This window comes from Hyposmocoma kahamanoa, unplaced genomic scaffold (genome assembly GCF_003589595.1).
Source record: "Hyposmocoma kahamanoa isolate Upper Pololo Valley unplaced genomic scaffold, ASM358959v1 224, whole genome shotgun sequence".
NCBI lineage: Eukaryota > Metazoa > Arthropoda > Insecta > Lepidoptera > Cosmopterigidae > Hyposmocoma > Hyposmocoma kahamanoa.
In genome coordinates, this window is record NW_020653743.1 from 1,999,820 (window position 1) to 2,026,993 (window position 27,174).

Consider the following 27,174-nt stretch of genomic DNA (forward strand, 5'->3'; position numbering starts at 1 on the left):
CTTTTTAGCGCGGACCCGACGTCCATATAATTGTAAGTCAATGCCTGTAGTAGTATTTTTTTATAATATCAAGTGACGGGACGAACAGGTCGTATGCCTAATGGTAAGCTATACGCCTGTCCATAACAGTTGCATTACCACTCAGAGCTTTAAATTGCAAAGATCTGAGGGGCACTACCACTACGCCCGTCACCTTGAGACACGTCTCATGTGCCTGTAATTTCACCAGCACCCTTACGCTTCAAAACCGGAACGTAGTAATGCTGACATTACTGCTTGGCGGCAGATATAGCTATCATATCATCGGTAAGTCTTATTTTAATAAATTTTCAATTTTCTGTTCGTCGAATTGTGAGCGGCCCCGGATACAGCACCCTCCTATTTTCCAGATAGGTACCGGAGCTGTTGGCACGCTCACTTCCCATTGTGCATAAAGTTACAAGGCCAATAAATGAATGAGTGCCCGACATGGCGGTGGTACCTTGCGTGACGGGGTTGTGGGAGTCGTCGTCCATAAGGTCCTCGATCTGCGCCAGGTTCAGAACTGCTTCACTGTCCTCGCTGCTTAGAAGGCCAGGCGATGGAGATAGCTGCAACAAATTACGTTTTCAAATTTCAAAATACAATTCCGTACTGTTTTACTGATTATCATATCTATCTATCTATTTACAATGATGTTTCTACTACCATGACATTCATATCAAAAATTAAAAGATCTGTAACAAGCACTTAGAAAAATTTGTAAGTTCCGCTGGTTCATTCCGTGGCTCAGTTGGCATAGTGTCTGGCACGGTTTGCCAGAAGACGTTCGTTCGAATCCAGTCGAATTGATGGATTTTTTTTCTAACTGTTCGTTCTTTATTATTAATAACTATAATAAACTAGTGGGGTAATTTCACAAAATACCGGGCGGTCTTATGTCTTACTTATCTTAGTTGTATGTGTTTATCTGTTTATTTATTTATTGTTGCGTTCTGTATTGTTGTCAGTGGCTCACTCGCCGTGGGCTTGTTGAAAATCAGGGCCACGAAACGGTATAAAAAAAACGGTTTAAAGCTGAGCAAGTCCCGATTGCACCCAGATGCGACTCGCATGACGGTGAATTAGGTACTGCATTATCAATTGTTTTAATTCAGTAATCAGTGTCAATTGTATTAATTTTTTTTATTGTTATTATTACTGCCTCCGTGGCCGAACGGTTACCATGCCGGACTGCCACGTAGAGGTCCCAGGTTCGATTCCCGGGCGGGGAGAAATATTTGTATGGCCTACTTTTATTTCTCTCGTGAATTTGGGTGTAATTTGTGGTTGTCTATGTATGTGTCCATGGCACCCGCGACACAGGGTTTCCCTAGTGCGGGGCTATGTTGAGTGTGTGCGTTATTATAAAAAAAAAATTATATCATTATTTATTTCTCGCCTCTCCGAGGGTCAAAACTTTAATTTTGAATTATTATTGTTCCTCTGTTGTTTAGTCTATATGCGTGTCTGTACTTGTGTAATAAGCAGTTTTCTGTTTTTCTTTTGTTAAAAAAATAATTGAATATCATGATAGTAAAACATCGTGACATTCAATAAACATAAAAAAATGAGTGAGGCGTGAGTGCGGTGGTAGCCCAATGGGACTACAACTACTTCTTAATTATGAGGTCGACGATACGAACCCCTGTGACTAAAGATCGGTACGTGTCAGGGTTTTAACCCGGCGCCTTGTTAACCCGATGTGAACCCGACGGTTTAAAAAAGTATTTACAACTTTTTCTTTTTTTATTAAGCCTAGGGAAACCCTGAATCGCGGGTGCCATGGAAACACACAGATAACCACAAATTACACCCAAACTCACGAGATAAATAAATGTAGCCCTTATAAATATTTCTCCCGACCCGGAAATCGAACCCGGGATCTATGCGTAGTAGTCCAGCATGGTAACCGTTCGGCCACAGAGGCACTTTAAATATTTGTAAATCGAGTATTATTCAAATTATGACATTACAAAATATTCATTGCTTTCTGACCTATAAGATTCGATTTGCCTTTCTATTGAATTGGTTCGCTTGAAAATCGCATTGAAATAAATCGATACAAAAAAATCGTTGGATCGTATGCACTTGAATCGATCTTCATAACAACCGAATCGTAGTGTGTATCTTTAGTAGTGAGAATCTACAAGTTTGCAAGCTGGAGTTGCCACTTTTTCATTTAAAAAAGAACATTTTTACATGGAAATTTCTAACAAGTGTAGAATTATTGACGACCTCCTTGGTCGAGTGACTTGAGCGCCGGTTTTCATGGTATCGCCATCTCTGACATCTCCCGAGTTCGGTCCCCGGCAGGGTCAAAGTGGAAAAACTAACTTTGTAGTAATATTGTCTTGGATTTGGTTGTTTGTTGTACTGTCATTGTTTCCGACTTCCACAACACAAATGGTTTAGTTTACTTTGGTGTTAGAGCAACTTGTGTGATGTCTAATATTTATTTATTTAATAACACCAAATTTCATATTCGCCGTTTTTGCCCATGTTTTTAATCAACTGCTCACTTCACTGTCTGTTACTGTTTATTTAAAAAGATGATTATTTGCAATTGTTATATTGAATGGCAGAATGTCAAAGATCATTTATTCCATAGGTAAAATAAATTTACACTTGAAAACGTCACATTTAAGCTACTGCTCGTTCACTACGCTGACCTCTCTGAGAAGAACGAGCAAGAAACTCTAGGGATTGCTCTTTTCAAATAAATTTAAATGCCATGGAACACACTTTGAATCAAATTTGTGTGGATTCTGGAGCCGTGTCGTCTTTCCATACATCTTTATCTAAGACGTAGTCTTCAATTTTGTAATATGACTTTACAATCAAAATATTTTTAATGTAGTTTTTAAACTTAGGAAATGATAATCTTATTATATGCTCCGGAATCTTATTATAAAAACGTATATAGTTCCCAATAAAAGAGTCGTGGTACCATGAGTTTTGACTTAGCTCTAAGGTTAATATCATGGATATCTTCTTTCTTATTGAAATTATGTATATTTTTACGGGTATACAAAATATTTGAGTAAACGTACTGTGATGCCACAGTCATGATACCAGTCTCCTTAAACTTTTCTCTGAAAAAACCCGAGAGCCTAGACGGTACACAGAACGAATCGCTCGTTTTTGCAATACAAATATGGTTTGAATATCTGAATTTGAATTACCTTTATGTCCTTGTGCGTGAAGAGCGAGTGATCTGGCGGCGGGTCGAGGCACAGATCCGGCGACAGGCAGCCGAGGGATAGGCCCTCATCGCGGCTTAGTGGGGAACACGAGCCTAGTTTAAGGCCATCTGCAATATGAAACGTTCAGATATCATCTTTCAGAATAATGCGATTCCATAGTGGTATACGAAGAGTAAAGACAACGTCTCCAGACTGTCCTATTTGTAACAAGAGGGAGGACATAGGAAATGAAACTATTTTTCCGGATTTAAATCGCGTATATTTGTTTTTTTCAAACAAACCGACGTTTCGGGCCCTTTACAGGTCCCATGGTCACGATTGACTGAGGTGGTACAGTCTTCAACCAGTTATGTCTAATATTAATGCAAACCACCCTATTTTTTCACTATAGTTACCAATAGTTATTAATTAAATACCTTATTTTTAATTTTACAAAGAAAACATTCCAATTTACCCTACATTAAGTTTTACAAATTATTTTATTGAATGAATTTTTATTAAGTTTAATTTTTTATTAATTATTAATAGAAATTAGAATAAACTAAAACATATTAATTAGTACTGCAGTCTTATGTCTGTTTGGGATTTTTCATCAGAGGAAATACTGGATCCAAAACTGGTGGTACGGAGAAACCACCTTCCCTATTGAAATTAGGATGTTTTTTAATTTCAATGGCCTCTCGCAGCATCCTGGGTAGATAACGGACTTCTTTTGCAAGGACCTGGGGTTTGTCAAACTTCATGTGTAGGTTTATCCTTATCGAGTTCTTATAATAATAAGAACTCGATAAGAGGGAGGACGTATACCACGTCCGCGTGTAATGTGTTCGGAGCGAGGCTGAGACGCTTCAGCTGGGTATCGAATTCAACTTGCTAGTACTAAGTGTGACAAAATACTGGCTCACCCTACATCCAAAGTGGCCAGAGCGCTGTACCGCATTGTGCAAAAATGTGTAAAATGTAGGTAATTTACAGGTATTTACAGTACCGGCACGCTACGATGGTCGTTTTGACAGATTACAATAGGGAGGTCAAACTCAATTCATTCTCTAAAGAGATATACTCAAATAGACGTAATGTAACGTATGTCGAAATTGCTAAGTTTACAGGGGAGCGTTTTAAAGTTCTGAATTCACTCGTTACTCACACAGAGTGATCATCTAATAAGGTCATCATAGATGATCTAACCGATATCTAGAATTTTATAATACTCTATGTGGGTAACGAGCTTTGCTGAATAAAACTGAGAAATGCTAAAGTCACGCGTTAAGCTCGTTTCAGTAAATTCAGAACTTTAAAACGCTCCCCTGTAAACTTGACGATTTCGACATATGACATTTATGACTTTACGCAGGAGGGGTCGAAATGCGAGTCGCATATATAAGTTTTTAGATTTGTAATTAGTATTGCAAGGGGTAGCTGATTATAAAGTTTTAATAAAACGAAAATAAAAATGTTTTCTTAATATATCGTCAATTCGTCACTGCTTTGTTTTGCATTCACCTTTGACGCGAGTTTGCCGGAGGTAGAAGTTGTGCTGGTCAGCGACCGTAACTTATGGGAAGTTACGAGGAGCGGTCAAAGTTAAAGTCAAAGATTATTTATTCCATAGGTAAAATAAATTTACACTTGAAAACGTCACATTTAAGCTACTGTTCGTTCACTACGCTGACTTCCTTGAGAAGAACGAGCAAGAAACTCTTGGGATTGCTCTTTTCAAATAAACTTAAATGCTATGGAATACACTTTGAATCAAACTTGTGTGGATTCTGGAGCCATGTCGTCTTTCCATACATCTTTATCTAACACGTAGTCTTCAATTTTGTAATATGATTTTTCGATCAAAATATTTTCAGAAATATTCTAAGAGTCGTTGAAAGACCAAGTACAAAGACACGACGCAAGCACATAGAAAAATTCGTGAGGTCCGTTGGTTCGTTCCGTGGCTTAGTTGGTATAGCGTCTGGCGCGGTATGCAAGAAGACGTCGGTTCGAATCCGACCGGATCGATGGAATTTTTTCTGAGTGTTCGATCTTTGTATTAATAATTATAACAAACTAGTGGAGTCATTTCACAAAAAATAATTGAATATCAATTCAATAAAAATTTAATTAATATTCTAAGATTTCATATTTTAATATTTCGTTAGAAAAACAAGTTCTGAGTTGTGTCGAAAAATTATGCATTCCATAAATTTGACTGCACGTCACTGTTGACAACAATTAGCTCCTTCAACGTTGTTATGAATTAATACAAAACTTGACGAGCGGACAAACGTCAAAACGGCCGTCATAGCGTGCCGGTACTTTAGTATGTGGTGTGTTTAAGTGGTGCTATGTTCCTATGAGGTTGGAATATTCTATTAAGAAAAAACCCTTCAAAAACTAAAGATAAAAAAAGTGTGGTCACCTAAAGCGTCCAAGGCCGAGAGGCACTCGGTGGAAGGCATGTCCCTAAGAAGGTCGGGCGGGGGCTCGCCCAGCTCCATCAGCGGCGAGGGCTCCGTCTTCGGCACCACCACCTCCTGGAGCAGATACAAACTGTGGTGGTGAGTTATAATTTCTAAATTAGTCCTGTTAGTTATTCTTATCCCTATGCTAACTGCATTTCACAGGTAAAACGTTTACAGTTGAAAATGTAATTTTTTAAGTTACTTCTCGTTCACTACGCTGACCTCCCTGAGAAGAACGAGCAAGAAACTCTAGGGATTGCCGTTTTCAAATAAACTTTGGAATACATTTTTAATCAGATTTACGTGGAATCTAAACGTACCTCGTGTATTTTATCTAAGACGTAGTCTTCAATTTTGTAATGACTTTTCAATTAAAATATTTTCAATGTAAGTTTTAAACTTAGGAAATGGTAATCTTAATGTATCAGTAGAGCTCCTTGTGGAAGAGTTCGTCCAGGGAAGTTCCTGTTTTGAAGAGTGCTGGTGCAATTCCAGGCACACGGGACTTGTCAACTCATGTCTCAAGGTGACGGGCGCAGTGTGAGTGCACGGCTATTTCGTCCCGTCAACCTCCTCCAGGCGTCGTCGGAAAGGCACTCACGTCTCTGACGTCGAACCCGGCGGACGCGTCGGCAGCCCGTCTGTCGTGGACGGGCGACGGCCGGGCGGCCGCGGCGCGCGCGGGCGAGGCCAGCGGCTCCGAGGCGGCGGTCTCCACGCCCGAGTCCGTGTCGGTGTGCGGCGACGCCCAGCCCGAGTCGGCGCCCGACAGCGGCAGCCCGTGCAGGCGCGCCAGCCTCTCCAGCTCCTGGAAGCGCAGGCCCGTCATCCATCGCCTCGCAACTTTCCAGCGCTTTAAAGCCTTTGCACACGGCGTATTTTATCGTTGCAAGCAAGAATCTTATAGAATTAACAAATGCCAGATTGCCACGCGTGAAATATTTGTATGGCCTACATTTATTTCTTTCGTGAGTTTGGGTGTAATTTGTGGTTGTGTCCGTGGCACCCGCGACATAGGGTTTCGGAAATTAAAACTATCTCTTATCAAAAGACGCGATACATACGCGCGTTAACAGCGTACAAAAATTTTCAGAGCATAATTTTGATTTAGCGCTTTCGTGGTGAGCTTAGCGTTTTTCATAATTCTTCCTTTCCTTGGCTTAGTTGGTATAGCGCCTGTCACGGTATGCTAGAAGACGTTGGATCGAATCCGGCTATCGGCCGAATCTTTCTATTAATAATCATCCTTGTTTCTTAAAATAATAAACAAAAATTACCTGTATTCGAAGCATAAGCTTCCTATTGTGGAGCTCGATCTGTTTCCGCCTCTGTTCACTCTGCTTGAGCCTATTAACCTCGTCCCTCAGGCACTTGATGTAGTCCACACTACTCTTGAGAATTGTCCCCTTGTTCGGTCGAACGTCACGAATTACATCGTAGAATGGATCGTTTGTTTTTGGTAATAAAGTGCCTAGTTCTTTTATACGGTCGTTTATGTTGAAGCGACGGCGGCGTTCGACTGAAATAGAAAATTTAAAAACGTGAAAAATAGTTTAATACCACCACAATTATGGTAGAAATTATATTTTAATTGACTCAAACGTTAGGTTTATAAATATATTGAAGGCATATTGTCTACTTACTAACATGAACAAAAAAAAGAAAACTAAATCAGACATAATATCAGAAATGTAAGTATTTTTTTCGGATCTATTTATATATTTGTTGTTTCAAACAAACCAACGTTTCGGGCTCTAACGTATGTCGACAGTAAGCGGTAAAAAACACTTTGATTTCAACGTGTCGTGTTCACTTACTCATGTTGTGGTTGTCTTTCTTTTGTCGGTCCTTAGCAATAGCGTGCATGTCCGCATCAGAGAGAAGCGCACAGTCGCCGGCGATGGAGCTTGCGGTAGAGGGGGGCCCGGAGGAGGAGAGGGGGCCCGCGCCGCTGTCCAACGACAGAATGTCTTCTAGGAACTCATCCGCCTGCGGGTGGAGCTATTGTTAGGTACAAAGCGGAGAAAATCTATTATTATGTTTTGAAACTTTTTTACACTAAGTAACGTGACGAACAAGTCGTGCGTATGGTTGTAAACGACACGCCTGTCCATAACAGTTGCAGTGCCACTCAGAGCTTTTAATCTTTTTATTTAAATTCAAATGATAAGTCACATGTGAATAATTTTTTTTTTTTTTTTTTAACGCACACACTCAACATAGCCCCGCACTAGGGAAACCCTGTGTCGCGGGTGCCATGGACACACACATAGACAACCACAAATCACACCCAAACTCACGAGAGATATAATTGTAGGCCATACAACTATTTCTCTCGGCCCGGGAATCGAACCTGGGACCTCTGCGTGGCAGTCCGGCATGGTAACCGTTCGGCCACGGAGGCAGTTAAATTTGATGAACGAAATGAATGTCCAGATTTGAATCTGGACTGCTACTAAAATTAAAGAAACCAAAAACTGTAATTTGAATTTCAAAGCTTTTTAATGAAATGGAAGCAATAGGTTAAATAAAATAAGGGGTTTTGTTGTACCATGAGATGACTACGAAATAAATTGTGGAAGTAACTTAAAACATATGGTGCTAAATCAATGTAAAAGTAAAAGTAGGTTCTACTAAGTTAACGTAATAATTTAAAATATAATTATAATTAACGATATACAATTAAATTTCATTCTCTACCTGTTCTATTCTATATATAACGCACATACTCAACATAGCCCCGCACTAGGGAAACCCTGTATATCTGGTGCCATGGATACACACATTACACAAACCACAAATTACACCCAAACTCACGAGAGAAACAGATGTAGGCCATACGAATATTTCCTATATGTAACAAAAGGCTTTTGCTGCATGGTCGGTGCGTGTATTATTTGGGTTTTTGTACAGGAATTTTAACTGGAATTTTTGTATTATACCTATATATAATAGTGAATAATTGGGGTGAGTGAGGTGATTTCTTAATTAGAAACTGTATACCTACTGCGGTGTCTACAGCGACAAATTAACTTGTACTTTACATTGTATACAAGGTGAAGCCTGAAAACCAGCAAATTGCTGAGGCTTGTTACCTTTTCTTCAACACTGATTTAGATTGTAAGCCACTATTTTAAGTTTTTATGTGTCGTTGTAGCGTCGAAGAATAAAGTCTTTTTATTTTATTTTTTTTTATTCCTAAATTGCTTTTACTTATGAATCGTGAGCAATAGTAGCCAAGTCGGAAAGGGAGCTTCTAATTCCAATCCATGTGGTGTCACGTACCAAGATTTTAATTTGTAAATTGCGTATAAGTATTTGTGAATATTTAGTAGCAGTATCTCATCACGGGAAACATCGAGATGCGACCTGCACGTCGAAGACTCTTTGCCTTTGAATAAACCTGCCCAACAGTGGGTTGTGTAATAGGTTGATGATGAATGCTTATGGGGTGCACGAAAGGAGCATCCCTGCACGATTTTTCTGAACCCCAATTCTGCTAATTTTCCTCAAATCCCTGGTCAATGCTCATGGAAAAATTTTCTATTTTGAAAAAATCATTTCATTCATTTTCAGAATAATAAATATTTTTTCTGGATATTTTTCTATTTACGTCGATACCTGTCAAAAGTTGAAGTTACTGAACGAAAACGATGGAGCCAATAAAAATGTTTTTTTTTTCGCTGTTGTGAAATACTTATAAATCTCGTTTTTCTATAAGTGGCTTTTAACTATATAAGTCTATTTTATAATTCAGGCTAAAAATTTTTCGGAAAATTCTGCCAAAATATGCTCCTGGACAAAAGGGCTAGAATACAAAAGTAAATGTTTTCGTCGAAGAAAAACTTTTCCCCCGGTTTTGCAAATCCAAATTCCGAACAAGGATTTATAGAAAAGACGTTTAGTATACTACACTCCCGGACACATAATTCGAGCCACCTCGCCTTTTCGGTATTAAATGCCCTAAACTTAAACAATGTTCGGTTGATCAAAAACTATTAAGCAATTTTGAAACTAGCATACTAAACGTCTTTTCCATAAATCCTTGTTGGAAATTTGGATTTGCAAAACAGGGGAAAAACTTTTTTTTCGACGATAACACTACTTTTGTATTCTAGCCCTTTTAAGACAAAAATGCGAGGTGGCTCGAATTATGTGTCCGGAAGTATAGTTTCAAAATTGCTTAATAGTTTTTGATCAATCAAACATTGTTTAAGCTCAGGGCATTTAGTACCGAAAATGCGAGGTGGCCCGAATTAAGTGTTCGGCAGTGTATGTTAGCAAGTGGCAATGGCAGTTGAGTCTCAAATACAGTATCACTGAGAAGGCAGTAATGGCATTCATTCATTCAACCACTTACTATCGATGCCGCCTTAAACTTTAATGGAAATATAATTATCTTAATTTTTGTCTTGTTTAAACACCAATTAAGTCTTCAAAATAAATTATTTTCTTTTTGTGTAATAATTAATAGACTACGTCATGGACATAAACATTGCAATACAAAACGTACAACAAACTGACATTAACACTCTGTCGGCACACAACCGAGTTGATTTAAAATTAGCAGGCTTCGAGCTCTGTCGTTTGTGCAAGAGTTTGCCCAGAGAAGTACTACCACCTTACCTATTTCTGCCGCCTGGCAGTATTGTGAGCACTTCTGCGTTTCGATTTTGAAAGGTAAGGGTGCTAGTGAAATTGTAGGATCATGGGACTTTTCAAGTCATGTCTCTGGTTTGCGGTTTAAACTTCTGAGTTGCTACGAACAAGCGAGTCGCTTACCACATAATCTCAGTACTGAGTAGGTACTAAAAAAACAACCTTAAAAGTTCCTGGAATTACATCTATTTACCTAGAAATCGGTTAACGGAAAGTGTCTGAAACCGGGTACCCTCTTACCACCAAAAAAGAAACATAAAAATTTGTTCACAAATTTATAAAATCTCGTCCTTTTTTTGAAGTCGGTCAAAAAATACCGTACGCCGTCTTGCAAACCGCAAGAGCAATCATTATAGTGTATGCCATCGATACGATAAGAAGAAAATTCAACATACCTCGGAGTTATTGGTGCCCACGGAACAGATGCCTGGGCTTAGCAGACCGCAAGAGGACGCGCGGTCGGGCGACGACGGGCGCCCGCCGAGCTCCGGCGCCGATTGTACCGGTGCTGCGCGCGTCGCTGGCTGCAATGGCCGATACATTACTAAATTAGGTACAAAAAATCGGTGCTGATACAGCTGAAGTTCATTGAGCATTTAACTTCAGACTTTACACATAGAAACTCTTGGTCTATATATAAGCCTAACGTGGCCATACGTCTCGCTTTGTCCCGCTGTCCCCAAAATAACAATGTTTGACAAAACATAGGCGTGAAATTAGTTTTAAAAAAACGGGAAAGCGAAAAAAATGGCGCATAAACGAAAAATATAAAAAAGCCAGCCATGTATAAAACCACCCCAGCAGATTACAAAATATTAGTTCTTCTTTCAAATTTTTGATCATTAAACATATTTAGTTCTTTTAAAAAAAATTCATTCATTAAACATTTCGTAACTATCATAAACATGTGTTTTATTTTTAAATTAGAAAACTAAGCAGCCATTTTGCACGACTTAACCTCCACGAGGAGTAGAAAATTAATTTACTTCCACTTTATTGACTTCTACTTCCACGAAGTAACGTTTGAATCTATGAACTACTTGAGACCAGGGTTGTCTCGTCATTCTCATTTATTTCGTTCCATCGTCATTCTCTGCTTAATCGTTGAAGCGAGCACGTCTTCCAGTTGACAGATGACCAGTTACCAACAATCTCTTGTGCGATAAACATTTAAAAAATCACAAAAAAAACTTAAAAATGATTTTTTTTACACAATCGGATTTATTTCCACTACTTCTTCCTTTCAAAGTTCAAATTCAAACTTTAAACTCGCTAAGCAAGACGTGTGGAGGCTGCGGAGGCTACATTGCAATCTACAGGATAAGCTTAAGCGGTGCCAGCAGTGCGTGACACCCTCTTCAGCTGGAATAATTTACAAACCTTCCAGAAGCTGACTGCAAGCCGAAAAACCAGTTCAGCTGTTGTTTTGATTAAATTCAACTACAATTGAGCTAGGTAGATTGATTGTTTTTATGCAGATCGATTCTTTTATCAATAAATGTCATAAAATCGTTGAAACACAATATTTAATATATATACAATAAACAATACCTAGAACATAGAAAGCCTTTTCATTATTACGACGTATTTAGTAAGAGTGTATATTTATGACTTTTTTTTAAATAGACAAATTCAGTATCCGCTGAAGTCAAGGTTGAAAGAATCTGCAAAAGACCTGCATCAGCTATTGCTGATGCAGGGTTGTTACTCTGGTTGAGACATTGTTTTCATGATTAAAAGGCCCCTGAGTCCACATTAGCTCCCAAGTAGTTACCAAGAATTTTCGATGAATTTATTTAATATAATAGTGCGAATCCTGGAAATATCCACAGCTTAGGGGTGGAATCCCGGCCCACGTCTAGTCCCCCGATGACGGAAAGGGGAAGGCGGAATCAAATTATGCAATTCCATCGCACACTCTCCGTGTTATATCCTGTAGAATACCAAACTACGAAGGATTGTGTTTCTTAGAATTATTGACCGCAAACTCTATATTTTAATGCGTATAAAGAAATGTATTACCTGATTAACTGACGGCTGGAAGGACTCGGAGAGGTACTGGCGCACCTGGCTCTTCTGCTTCTGGATCACGTGATACCGGGTGGGGTTCTCCAGAACTGTTCGGACCTGAAAATGCAAGAATTTAACAAATATTTCCACGATAAAGCTATGAATTTTTTCATACGATGATTAGTGGTCTATAATATAGACCCCCAGAGGTCCTCTCCAAACCGCAAAAGGTCAGCAAAAAAAAATTGGGGTCGCGTGTGACGCAAATTATCATTAATTATTTATCACGATAATAAATCTTGATAATTATACCTTGATACAACATTCATTGGGACAACAAAATGCTACCGCTAGCAAAGTTGTGTCACGTGTTCAGAGATGGGCAGTGGGTTGAAACCGTATCAATACGCCCGGATTTAAGCCGGGGTTTTCCGAAAGCGCCAGGATTTAAACCATTTCAACCCAAAACTGTGGGCAGAAACGGCGAATAAGGAATTTGGTATCTTAATTTAATGTTTTTTTTTTACAAATTTCGATGTATAAAAGTTTTCTTCGACGAAAAAGAGGTAACTCCACACACTAAAACTCGATTTACAACACGTAAATTCAGTTGTAAGTAGTTATCCCTCCTTTTTGGGCGTTAATGGGTTTTAATTCGATTTACACTCGGCATTAACAAAGCACCGGGTTAAAACCCGTGCACACGATTCACATGTGTGAAATGACCCGATAATTGTCAATGAAAATAAATATCACGATAATTTTGAACCAAGTAAAATAATCGGAAGTATATAGGGTGATGGTATTTTTAATTAGAATTAGAACAAAATTTTCTATCATAGTAACACGTTTGTTATTGGTAAGTGTCAGTTACTGATTAGATACTTAGTGGATTTTTGTGTTAATTACTGGAGACTTAGTGAAATTCTAGTTTAGGTTTTATTTCATAATTATAATAGCTTTTTTTATGAAACATACCACAGAATAACTGTTTTAAATGACTTGAAAATTAGGAGGAGGTTCTCAAATCGCCTGTGTGCTTTTTTTTGTATGTATGTTACGCGATAACTCCGGCTGTGAACCGATTTTGATGATTCTTTTTTTGTTGTTTTCAAAGAGGGTACCTCAGAAGTAGTCCCATTTAAAGAAGAAAATATTCCACCTGTAAGGGTGGCAAACTAGGGGATGAATGACTTTTGAGGTCGGTTTTTTTAGTACTCTATACTGAGGTTATTTGAGGATTGTCAAGTAAACTAATTACTATTGATATATGTTCAAATACAAAAAAGTTATTTCAAATTTAAAGACACACTTTCCTTGAAATGTTGACATTCGTGCCATCATCCTACTAGTTATTCAAAAACTTTTAAAAACAAGTTAATCGCTAAATACACCTCGTTAATAACAATACGCCTAAGCGATTACAACCTCTTCAACGTTATCTTTGGAAACCTTTTAACAGTCAGTTCACTATTGAAACGAAACGAAATGCCAATGTCACGGTATTTCCTAATTTCTTTCTAAACGCGTAGTTGATTATGTTTAATCAGAATTGTAAATAGGTTTTTTTTTCGTACGAGAAAGTAAAATTTTGAAATCTAATGTTTTATAGCACAGGTTTCCAAACTTTGTGGCTAACCGCCCACTTAGGCAAGAAACAAAATTCAACGCTCACCATCACAAAAAATACTTAACGCAAAAAATTACAAGGAAACAAATTATATATTTTATATAGATAACTCAGGCGTTGTTTTCAAATGCGGTAGCACCCCTGGACAGCATCAACGCAGCCCAGTCGCTTCAGAGGCTCCCCGGTCTCTTCAGAGCCCACTGGGATAAGTAGGGACCAGTTTGCTGCCGACCACTAACTATAAACCGGCTAAGTGACAAAATATTTTTTTGAGATACCAGAAAACACCATAACCCACTTTTAGAATGCCTCTGTGGCCGAACGGTTACCATGCCGGACTGCCACGCAGAGGTCCCAGGTTCGATTCCCGGGCCGGGAGAAATATTTGTATGACCTACATTTGTTTCTCTCGTGAGTTTGGGTGTAATTTGTGGTTGTCTATATGTGTGTCCATGGCACTCGCGACACAGGGTTTCCCTAGTGCGGGGCTATGTTGAGTGTGTGTGTTATTATTATTATTATTATAAAGAATATTAAAATTGTTTAATGATATTTCAGCTATGCATCGTTAGGTAAGTCGTATACGAGAATTTTGTGCTCTATTTTTTGCTATTTGAAAGGGTTATTTGACCATTTGTAACTTAACAGTTTGGGAAACTGTGGTTTAATTTTAAATTGATGACTAAAACGGAAAACTAACGACAAAGATTTTTTCTAATTACTTAGCAACTTATATAAATTTGTCTAAATTGAAAATTCTATGGGCGTCGATTAGTTTGACAGTTCCAAAATCTCTGCCCTTTTTTTCACTTTTCTATCGCCTGTCCATAACAGTTGCAGTGCCGATCAGAGCTTTAAATCGCAAAGATCTGAGGGGCACTGCGCCTGTAACCCTGAGACATAAACAAGTCTCATGTACCTGTAATTTCACCAGCACCCTTCCCCTTCAAAACCGAAACACGTCTCAAATTACTGCTTAGCGGCAGAAATGGGTATAGTGTCGTAAATGATTTCACAAGGAGTTCTATTGTATATCGATACGATTATCGTGACTATCAATCGAGACGAGGAGTCGTCAAGTTTTCGCGAATCGACGACATAGATAAATTGAAAAATGCATTTACCTGCAAGACCTGTGGCGGGAGCTCCACGTTCGGCGTGATCCGGGACACATCGGCCGGGGCAGACTTCTTCTTCTCCTCCTCATTGTCTTTGGATTGGCCAGCTTGTTGGGCCTGGAAACAACAAAAATAACGTTAATGACTAGTTCAGGATGTCGGATCTATATTAACATTAATTAAGTGGTCAGCATTGACTTGGTGACCTAATAGATCAAACCATAATAAATGAACAATTGAATTTTGCATCATCACCTTTATTACGGGTATTTTCGGGTTTCAACAACAGTAAGACAGGCCGTAGCAGGGTGTAAATATACCAACCGTTCTGAACCAAGTCATTCTTTCCGAGCGTCGAGCTATCAACAGCCCCGGAGGATGCCTCGTGGAGAGGCGAAACAAGTGTCGGTGCTGGTTTGTGACTTATTTATTTTATTAATTATATGCGGAGGGAGGGTGGGAAAATTAACTGCACGAAAAAAGAAGCGCAGCTATTTTGCACGAATTAACCTTCAGTGGGTCGCGGAGTTGCAAATTAAATTACTTTCATTTATTTACAAATGAATCGAATCATTAATTTCTTTGTAATACGCGGGTTATAAAGGTGTTACAAGAATGAATTTTGAACCACTGTGATTCGCATTGCGGCATACAAAGTTTTTATGTAACTTTCATACAATTTGCATAAGGCATGCAGTCCAATAAATCGCCACCTAATATACTTATTGTTATCGTATTTTTAAGGTTTCTCATGGGTTTCGTGACTGTGACACATAGTAAATGAAGCTATGTTTTCGGACCTATATGTTTTTGTGCTAACAAACCAACATTTCGGACCCTTTACAGGTCCTACTTACTACATAGTCCCTAGTACTGCGTCAAAAAGTGTTGTGCTCATCTGTGATTGTGCTCGTGTATCAGAATTATATACATGATAAGTCTTAAGTTAGGTTTTTGTTACGACAGGACGAACAGGTCCTGCTGAATAGGCGCGTCGCTTACCACACTTACCATAGCAGTTGCAGAGCCACCCATAGCTTTAAATCGCAAAAACCTGAGACATAAGTTGACAAGTCTCATATGCCTATATTTTCACCAGCACCCTTACCCTGCAAAACCGAAACGCAGAAATGCTCACATTACTGCTTGGCGGCAGTACTTCCCTAGACGAACTCGTTCACAAGGAGCTCTATTGCTACTTAATGTGCCAGACAACATCACCAATTGCCTGGTATCAAACTAAGGAATGTCCTGTAACATAGGTAACAGAACAACGGAATTCACTCCGTGGCACTTTTCTGGAACACCAGACTAGAACCAATTCAAGAAATAGAACCCGGGACCTCATCATCCGACACCCTCAAACCGTCGGTTCACCGAGGTTGTCATGCGTTTAAGAAAGAAAGAAAAGAAAGAAAATACATTTATTTGTTTACCACAATGACACCACAAAAGACAAAAGACAAAAAAAAGAGAAAACAGAACAAAACAGAACTAAAACAAAACACGATCAAAACATTCAACGTAAAACAAATATATAATTACGAAACAAAAACACAAACAAACACAAAATAAAAATGTATATACAAAAATTAGATAAAATTAAAACTGAACTATTCACAAATAATAAAAAGAAGACTAAGTATTGAGATACCTTGTGTGGTGCCAGCCGCGGTAACAAAAGGGTCACAAACTCAGTATTTGCTGGAAAACGCAACGCGTTCCCAGCACTGATTTTCAGTTAAGACCCTAAGTGAGGTCACGGAACAACATATGCAAGCATATTTTGGTACTTGAATATAACAGTAAAATAATTATATATACGTACATATTAAAACTGTAACAGATGTGTGTGTGTGTGTGGGTGTGTGTGTTGTGTATGTTTAAATACTTCCAAATAATTTATATATAACTATGAAAATACATTATAATAATTAATACGTATACACTATACCTACATCAAGCAAATAATATATTATATAACAAATGTGTATAAAAAGCATAAATAAATAGGTGCTGGAAAAAGTTAATACAATCCCTTTTGATTTTCCAGCAGGAGAGCCTTAAGCTTGCGCTTAAAAGCATTCCTACTAGAAGTGTCATGAAGAGGAGGGGGTAGATCATTCCAGCACTTGGATGACGCAAACCAGAAACTTCCTCTGAAAGCTGCTGTGCGGTGAGCAGGAACGATAGCCCGAACCTTATATTTAAAACAGTTTTGAGACCAACGAAGTTTGCGATAGAGATACTCAGGTGTCTCGGTTCTCACTACACCGAACAGCAACATAGAGAGGTGTAGCTGCCGACGAGCAGTCATATTTAAAAGGCTTGCAGCATTCAAAAACGGGGTGATATGGGATCTAGGAGGCACCCGAAAGCAAAAGCGTGTGCATGCGTTTTGTACACGTTGTATCAACTTCTTAGACCTACTAAAAATACAATTACTATATACTACATCACAATAGTTTAACCGCGACAATATCAGTGATTCACAAAGGTGTACACGCAAATCAACGCTAAGGTAATCACGAATACCATATAACAATTTGAGTCGATAAAAACAGTTACCGGTCACATTGAGGATGTGCTCCTCAAAACGAAGTTCACTGTCCATCAGTACTCCGAGGTTTCTGACCCTATCGACCCGTTCCATTGGTTCACCCATAACCGCAATATTTCTGGAAGCAAGGGCTTCCAGTGTATTATGGATTTGACCCTTTGTTCCAAGCACCATGTACTTAGACTTACTCGGATTCAGTACTAGACAGTTCCTATCAGACCACGCCGCTATACGATCTAGATCAGCATTGATGTCACTGACTGAAGCAATAGTATCAGATGGCTTACCCGATATGTATAGTTGCAAATCGTCCGCATACAGGTGGTAGCTACAGTTTCTTATACTAGTAACGATATCGGCACTGTATAATATAAATAGTAACGGACCTAAAATGGAACCCTGAGGCACACCTCTAGTTACAGGGCGGAGAGAGGAATACTTAGTGGTACCGTTAACCGTATGCAGTTCAACTATTTGAGCCCGACCCGAAAGATAGCTATGAAACCATTCAATGGTTTTAGTGTCAAATCCATAATACGACATCTTGGACAATAGAAGTGGTATGCTCAAACTTTCGAAAGCTCTGGAGAAGTCCAATAACACCAGAAACGTGCTTTTCCCAACATCCTGTGCTGCCAAAATATTGTCGACCATGTCCAGCAGAGCTGTTGCTGTGCCTCGACCCTTTCGAAAACCGTTTCGTTTCGTTTGGTGAGCCTTCTCTAAAAGCGTTTTTCCGCATTATTAATGATAAAAGATAATACGATCACACGTAATAACGTCATAAAAGGAAGCGCGATAAAGATAAAGAAGAATAAAGTCCATTAAATGCACAATTAAGATATAACCAATTGAATGAGAGTGCAGTAAAATTATTAAAAAAGATATATACCAATCAAAAAGATAAATAAAATGATTACAAATATAAGAATCACGGCACGTGGGTGTGTTCGGCAAAGTTGTGATTTATTATTGCTAAATTTGACGCAGTCTGATAAATTTGATAAGATATATGCATAAGAGCGGCCCCCTGCCGCTCTTATGCGGTTGCTTTTCGATTAAAAGATCACGGTTCGAATCCCAATGGCGGCATGTTATGTAAACATGTATTTCTTAGCAAAATCCCTTGCGAATTGTGGGTAGTTCATCTGGCAGTTTCCCGTTTATATAGGTAAGTTTATTCTTTAGTGAAAGTCACTCTTTCGGCACCAGGCGAACGTTGGAAATGAAACATATTACGCACCTAAATTGCATCTATTTTTAATGCAAACTACGTTAATATTAGACATACTGGTTGACGACTTTACCATCTCGGTCAGCCGTGCCCATGAGACCTGTAAAGGGCCTAAAACATTGATTTGTTTCAAAAAGAAATTTCTACCAATTGAGCTACAGAACGAACCAGCAGATTTTACGAATTTTCCTATGAGCTTGTTACTTTTGTTGCATTTTGCTTTTGGTTTTTAATGTTTTCCAGTTGGAAGAGCGACTAGCACGGCATGCTTGAAGGCGCTGGTTCGAATCCAGCCGGATCGAAGAAAGTTTTCTTTGTGTTCGATCTTTGTATTAATAATTATAACAAACTAGTGGAGTAATTTGACAAAAATATATAAAAATAATAATTGAATATCATGGTTAGTAAAATATGGCGTTTGTAGCATCATTTCCTTATTGATACTTCGTCTAATAGAGACAATAAGTATAATATGATGAAGGTGATAGTGAAAGCAATCAATCGATCAATACTTGTCTTTGATCTAGAACGTTAACAATGGAGTTGCACAAATGTGAGCCAGTATGCTAATGCATGGTAAGTCTATTGTTTACTGTTTGCTTTTCTGGTGTCAATTTGTTTGTTAATGTCACTAATCTAAGTGTATGGTTCTAAGGTCGAGTTTTCATAACACAATAACTTATTTGTTATAACTATTAATACAAAGATCGAACACTCAGAAAAAATTCCTTCGATCGGGCCGGATTCGAACCGACGTCTTCTAGCATACCGTGCCAGACGCTATCCCAACTAAGCCACGGAACGAACCAGCGGACCTCACGAAGTTTTCTTGTGTGCTTGTTGTCGAGTCTTTGTATTTGGTTTTTCAACGACTTTTTAGCCGTAGCGCCATCTATGAGAAATCTATGAAAGTATTTCACAACCCAGTTAGATACTTTTACAACTACCAGGCTCGGCTAGAAATGTTCACGTTCCCGGATTAATATGTAAAAAAATTACATATTTTTTATTTAGAAATTTATTATTATTCTTATTAATATTATTATATTAATATTATTAACCTTTATTTTTTATATAAAATATCACGTGATGTTGAAAATATGGATTATTTCTAGTTTCGTGTAGAAATATGGTCTAAACCTGTAAATATGGAAAATGTAACTTTTTTATTCTAAATATCATTATTTATGTAGAAAATAAATTAAAAATACATTAAAGAACGCCAATTATTGAAATCAAAAATATGTATTTTTTTACATATTAATCCAGGCCCTACTTATCAGCATCCATTGAGGAATTAATTTATATTGCAACTTTAAAAGTTCTTTAACTCTATAACTAAAATATGTGCTTAATGCAGTCAACGAAAAAATAGAGATACAACTGCACGATAATAGAAACATGAGCATTGAGATTCTTCGGATCTTTGCGATTTAAAGCTCTGCTATGGACAGGCGTGTCGCTTACTACCAGACGCACGACTTGTTCGTCCCGTCACTTGCTATCATAAAAAATAAATAAATAAACGTTAACCACTTCTATTAATTACTTCTTATAAAACTCACAGTGCTTTATAAGCACATTTCGCTCTTGTATGCAATTTGAGGATAAATCAAAAGGAAAATCAATTCAATAAAAATTCAAATACAGTGAATAGCGACATTTCTAGCCGAGACTGGTAGCTGTAAAAGTATCTAACTGGGTGATGAAATACTTTCATAGATTTCTCATAGATGGCGCTACGGCTAAAAAGTCGTTGGAAAACCAAATACAAAGACTCGACAACAAGCACACAGAAAAATTCGTGAGGACCGCTGGTTCGTTCCGTGGCTTAGTTGGTATAGCGTCTGACACGGTATGCTAGAAGACGTCGTTTGGAATCCGATCGGATCGAAGGAATTTTTTCTGAGTGTTCGATCTTTGTATTAATAGTTATAACAAATAAGCTATTGTGTTATGAAAACTCGACCTTAGAACCATGCACTTAGATTAGTGACATTAACAAACAAATTGACAGACGGTTTATACATAAAAAAACTTGGCAGAAAAATCAGTCCAAGTGGCATGTTCACCACGTACATCGTATTCATTGTTTCGTTAGAATGAAGAAAATTAAACAATTCCCATTCAAAAGGGCCAACTCCTTTTGGCGAGGACGTTGCAGAAATTTCGCTAAAAAGATTCGGCGACAGAATAATAAACATCCTTTCTTGTCGGGTATTTGGAACAATTGAAATCGTATGACATTGATTACACAGCATTAAACCACAAGTTATTGGGTAATTGCTTTTATTTGGGTAAACGGTCTTGGTTTCCTCCTTACATAAACATTATTCTATTCTGCTTTTCTATATTTACAGAATTATGCAATGATGACTCGAAGAATAATTAGCTCTTTTAACCAACCGATATACAAAAATCCATTACAAATAATAAAAAATAATTGAAACTTTAGAAACTTACCTGTAGAGACTCTCTGCGCAGTTGCTCCTGCGCATGTTCTCGCATCAACTGTTGCTTCAGCTGCGTGCGTGACGTTGGCGTCAGAGTCTTGAACGTAGGCGGGCTGTAACAAACAGAAACACTATTAGTTTGTTTGAAAATGGGTGACACTAACACAGATCCTAGTGGGATATTAATCTAATAGATTAGGGTAAAGTTGGACCCTTGCGGGACTCCAATATATCACTTTGCGTTGGGATAAGCAAAAGTAAAAAGACAAGGGTCAAACTAAATTTGGATTTTGTTATTAGAACATAGGATGTTGGATTACTTTTGAATGTCACTATAATGAATACTTTAAAGAATATCAATCAAAAGCTTCTCGTGAAACTTTTTTTGGCGACTATTTAGAAGATGCATGAAATGGATCAACTAAGGCAGAGCCGTAAACACTTTATTTGTCATGAAATTGGTTAATCAACAGAATAACAAAAGTGTTCGACGACATATCCGATAATTCCAAATGTTGCGATTAGAACAGACAATAGCTCTGTACAGTGAAAAGACGTAAGAACGAACATTATTAACAAATCGTGACGTAGTAATATTCAGGATGAGTTGATATGTTGTTCTGATGCAGAGTTACAAGTGTAGTACGTGGGCGTACGATGATTGAATTTGCATAATAAATAATAGACACTTATGTTTGAGTACCACATTTTTAAGTAAGATGTTCACTCCACACTTATATCAAACGGGTATTTGTGCACTATCGAAAAAGTTTGCAATGATAACGACAAAGTGTCAGTGATGATAGAGCTGTTTAAAGTATGCCAACAAACTTATCAATGTCAATTAAGGAAGAACAACATATTAATTGAAATCTTCGATATTAAACAGTGTACTCCAAAAAGTTAAATAAAGTCACCATCGTTCGCAAACAACTCGTCGAGCCCAATTTAATGAGCCCAAACATGATAGAACTACTATAAGTAGTTGAAGAGTTGGATAATCTTCAGACCGTTCTGGTTGCAGCAGCACATATTATCGTAAAGTCATCGGATTTCTGTTCAAGTCGATCGATTCTACACTAAGTGAGAAAAAAGCTATTGACATTTAAACAGCTGAACAGATGTTCATCAAATAGAGCTAAGAACCATAATGATTAAATTAGCTTTGTCGGCAAATAAGAAACCGCTTTGTGACCAATCCGTCCGTTCGGGAGTTACGAAGCCACAGACACACCGATACACAGGCAAAACGGTACAAAGGCTACCACGTTGACAGACAATTGCCTGTCAGTTACTATAGTTACGCACAATACTGCTTAGACGCTAACAATACTACAGTAATCGCATACGTTGGTGGCGTGGTAATATTGGCCTCTGATTGGATAATTTGACAACTGTAATCAGAGAATTATATATATTAGAAGTAGTGAATAAGTAACCCTAATTTGATATTGAAGATAACACGAAAACCACTATCTTTAGAATGATAATGATTTTTGTTCTGACATACCCACCGGAAATCAGACGTTCAGTCTGATGGAAAGTTTATTCGTTTGTTAATATAAGTTTCTTAATTTGTAGAATTAGATGTTGTTTAAGATTACAATAATCATGGAAATTGTTTATTGCCTAGACAAGTTTAATCGATTTAAACAGACTATTTGTCTAAATACATTGAAACCTAAAAGTACAACCAGTTTCGTAAATAGTATTCATACATGTGAATTTGATGGAAATTGGTAAGAGACTTAAAAGATATGCTACCTATTGCCGGCTGTAAGGCATAAGAGATTTAGTTTTCAGCTGTAGTAGAGCTCCTCGCGATAGAGTTCGTCCAGGGAAGCATCGCGTACCGCCAGAGACCAGATAATTTAGCAACATGAAATAGCGTTGCCGAAACGAGGAGTGCAGCACACGGAGACCGCAAACAGATCGACGTCGTTCAGTGTCTCTCAATCTATCCAGTCATAACCGCTGGTCACTGGTATGTCCTTACAAGACATAGTGTTTATACCAGAGGTCATTAAAAGTGAATATTTGGCACAACATCATAGATTACGCAGTACAATGGGATCTTATATCATCACAATTAAGTGGTGTAATTAGTATCGCGCTTCACGTCGTGTGTCTGGCCATTGCTAATCATATATGGTTATTTTCAATTAAGCCGTAACCTCTTAACGCGCATTCCTGTAATTAATACAAACTACTTTTATTTTACGACTCTTTGAAATTCAAAGAGAATTTTATGGCTTAACTAATCTGCGTCTTCCACGCAATAATAACAATAGAATAATTTTCCTGGTCTCACACTAGGGATTTCCCTGTACTATGCGTACTACAACCTCATCTAGTATCTACAATGCTAATCGCTGGACTATAGAGGTTGTCAAAATTAAGAAAGTTTTTACAAGTTTTTGTAAAAAAATACAAATAAAACGTTATTCAAATTGAAGATAATGCCGTGTCTTAAATGTCTTGAACTTCAGAAATTGTAACACGGAGAATCGGTTTCGGAATGTATAGGATTTGACTTTCAAACCGAACGTTATATTGACTTTCGAGTCCGACAATTCGGGACCAAATTTTGGACGCCTGAGAAGCGGTCTTATGTAGTTATCCTAAAACCAATTTTCACACGGTTATCTCAGAAAGCCCATTAGGTATACTTGCGGGAGATAGTCAACAGCTTCGCCGTCTATATAAGACTGCATCTTTGGCAATTATTGCTAAAATACATTTTTCATCTCGTATTAGACCGGTGTAAAGGTTGTTTTCTTCTAGAAATTTGAATGTAAGCAAAATTTGTACTCTCATCAATGTGAACTTAAATTTCGAAGGTCAGGTCGAGGCAGCCAAACAGGTCTCGAGCACTCGTCAATTGATCAAGAATCAAAGATCGCAGTTGCGTAATCAGTTCAAGTTAACTCCGATAATGTTGATGCAGGTGTATGTGAGTCATACATACATTTTATATATATCGCATCGAAAACAATCCTTTGAAAAAAGAGATTAAGCTAGGTGAAAACATGACACTCAAGCACGTCATACTAATACAATTTAAGAACACAAATTCGTTTTCGACAATAAATACTCAACGATGCACCATTTTGGTCAGAATATGTTTTGAAAACGCTTGGAAATGTTGGACTATAAATAAAATTATATAACAAATAGAATAGATGATGATGTAGTGACCAGTGTAGATGCAATAAAAGATTAGTGGCTAGAAAAGAAAACGGAACAATTCAATGGTGCGGTTATATTGGATGTTAGTAGAACACAAAGTTACAAAGCCAATGTAGATGGAACCGTGAGGATAGATCGACCTTTGCGTATATGCCTCGACCAGATTGATGGTGTCCTTAAAATGGTAAATGAAAGTAACAAGAACAAACACGCGTATATGAAAAAAATATGCGAATGGAGGATGGAGATATTTCGGAGCCGTAGGAAGTTGAAAGAGTTTATTGGTGCAACACCAGCACACTACAATCTAATCATAATGGAAGTTGTTTCTATATTGCCATCCATAATTACTAGTGGATACCTGAAAGAGTTAAGAACTGATTTGATAGCATTTTGTAGAGGACATTCGATGCAAAATCATACACTGCACATACATAAAACTTAGGTAGTAAATTCAGTATAATGCACGACAGTGCCTTGGAGTAAGAGTGTGTATGTATGTCAGGTTTGTGTGTATGTAAGCGTTCTGTGTTGATATTGACTGGAATTAGCGGCCAAGGTCCACTTGTCGTGTCCGTTCTTAGGTACAGTCGGAGTTCCGACGATTGGGTTTCTAGGGCGTACTTCAGTTTTTTTAACAGTTACTTCCAAAGTTTCGTGTACTTTTGGCAATCATACTACGATATCAATGTTTATGCAATGGCCATTAAAATATATAATAAATTACCTAATAACATAAAAAACGAAGAGAACAACTACAAATTTATTAAACTACAAAAAATAATTAATTTACAAATGCTACTTACTACACGACTCAACAATATTTTGACGATAATGAATTTTAAAATAAAATTGAAATAAACTATTATACAATTACACTACTTAAGTTTATTTGACAATTTATAATAATCTCTATATTTTTAATTTACCTAATTTCAAATAACATAATATAATAAAATAATTTTACTTAAGTCTACTTTTGACTATTTGTAATAATTTCTATATTTTTAATTTGTCTAATTTTAAATGAAATGTAATAAATTGTAATACAGTTTTGGATATATTTAGAACCAATGATAGGACGAATAAGAGGTGCGCCTAGTGGTAAGCGACACGCCTGTCCATAACAGGTACAGTACCACTCAGAGTTTTGAATCGCAAAGATCTGTAGGGCACTGCCACTGCGCCCGTCACCTTGAGACATAAGTTGACAAGTCCTATGTCCCTGTAATTTCACCAGCACCCTTATTCTTCAAAACCGGAGCGCAGTAATGCTCACATTACTGCTTGGCGGTAGAAATAGGTAAAGTAGTATACTTCCCTGGACGAACTCAAATTTGTTCATTTGTTCGTGAATGATATTTAAAATACTGCAGCACTGTAATTGGTGGTGGAGATGATAAAACAAAGAAAATTCCTTCAGTTACATGTGACTACATCAAGCTAAAAAGAAATGTACTGTAATCTTATTTCGCGGTTAGAGTGTACAAGACGGCATGCGTGCGCGCACAGAAATTACTCTCATGATCTATACTACACGTAACAGTCTTGACATTGTTTAATATGTTAAATCACTTAGTGGACATTGGACATTCGTTAAAAAGCTAAATGTTGTTGCAGAACACGATCTGCGATTATCGGTTACATGTTGTGGAAAGGATTACTGTTAATTGGTTTGAGGTTGAGCCATACAAATGACCTGGTCTCTAACTATCCTATGACCAGTCAGCCATGACTATGGGGCCTATAAAGAGCCTGTTGGTTTGTTTGAAAAATAAAAACAAGACTGAGAGAAGGCTGAGAGAAGATACAGATTTCTCACAGATGGAAAAGCACATAGAAAATTTCGTAAAGTTCTGGCATCTGCCACGGTTTGCTGGAAGACGTTGGTTCGAATCCACAATCCATCGAAATAATTTTTTCTAAGTGTTCGATCTTTGTATTAATAATTATAACGTACTAGTGGAGTAAGTTTACAAAAACAATATCATGGTGGTCAAACATTGCGACATTCAATAAACAAAAACAGACACGATTTTGAGAGTTCGATCAGGTAAGTACTCCCACTGTACCTGTTTCTGCCGCCAAGCAGTAATGTGAGCATTACTGCGTTCCGGTTTTGAAAGGTAAAGGTACTGGTGAAATTACAAGGACATGGGACTTGTCAACTTTACTTATGTCTCGAGGTGACGGGCGCGGTGGCAACGCCTCCCAGATCTTTGTGATAGCTGTACTCACTTAACACCAAAAAAAAAACCGACCTCAAAAGTTCGTGAAATTACAATTTATTTGCCAAGGTTCATTGAAATCGGTTACCGGAAAGTGCGTGACACCGGATTCATCCACTAATTTGCCACTCTTAGAGGTGGAATATTTTATTCAAATTTAAATGGGACTAACACTGAGTCGCAGTACCTTCTTTCCAATAAAAAAACAATCATCGGAATAGGTTTACAAATGGCGTAACATACGCGTTAAAAAAGATTTAGATCCGAAAAAAATAGTTTCATTTTATAGAATAGAATAGAATAAAATACATTTATTACATAACACCACAACACAATAATAAACAGTAAAAAATAAAAAATAAAAAAAACTAAAATAAAACAGAACTAAATTAAAACAAACAGAAAATGAATAACAA

General features: G+C 37.7%; 1 protein-coding gene across 1 annotated transcript in view; it reads right to left on the reverse strand.

The window, feature by feature from the left end:
• The window catches only part of LOC113228254 (transcription factor EB), a 148,114-nt gene that overhangs the window by 16,101 nt on the left and 104,839 nt on the right, over positions 1 to 27,174 (reverse strand). Inside the window, exons 3-12 of the mRNA XM_026461520.1 lie at positions 21,352 to 21,454; positions 15,101 to 15,211; positions 12,359 to 12,463; positions 10,732 to 10,860; positions 7,495 to 7,666; positions 6,955 to 7,196; positions 6,279 to 6,485; positions 5,635 to 5,749; positions 3,204 to 3,331; positions 441 to 590 (exon numbers count right to left, since the gene is read on the reverse strand). Coding sequence (XP_026317305.1) covers positions 441 to 590; positions 3,204 to 3,331; positions 5,635 to 5,749; positions 6,279 to 6,485; positions 6,955 to 7,196; positions 7,495 to 7,666; positions 10,732 to 10,860; positions 12,359 to 12,463; positions 15,101 to 15,211; positions 21,352 to 21,454 — 1,462 coding nt within the window. The remainder of the gene's footprint in view (positions 1 to 440; positions 591 to 3,203; positions 3,332 to 5,634; positions 5,750 to 6,278; positions 6,486 to 6,954; positions 7,197 to 7,494; positions 7,667 to 10,731; positions 10,861 to 12,358; positions 12,464 to 15,100; positions 15,212 to 21,351; positions 21,455 to 27,174) is intronic.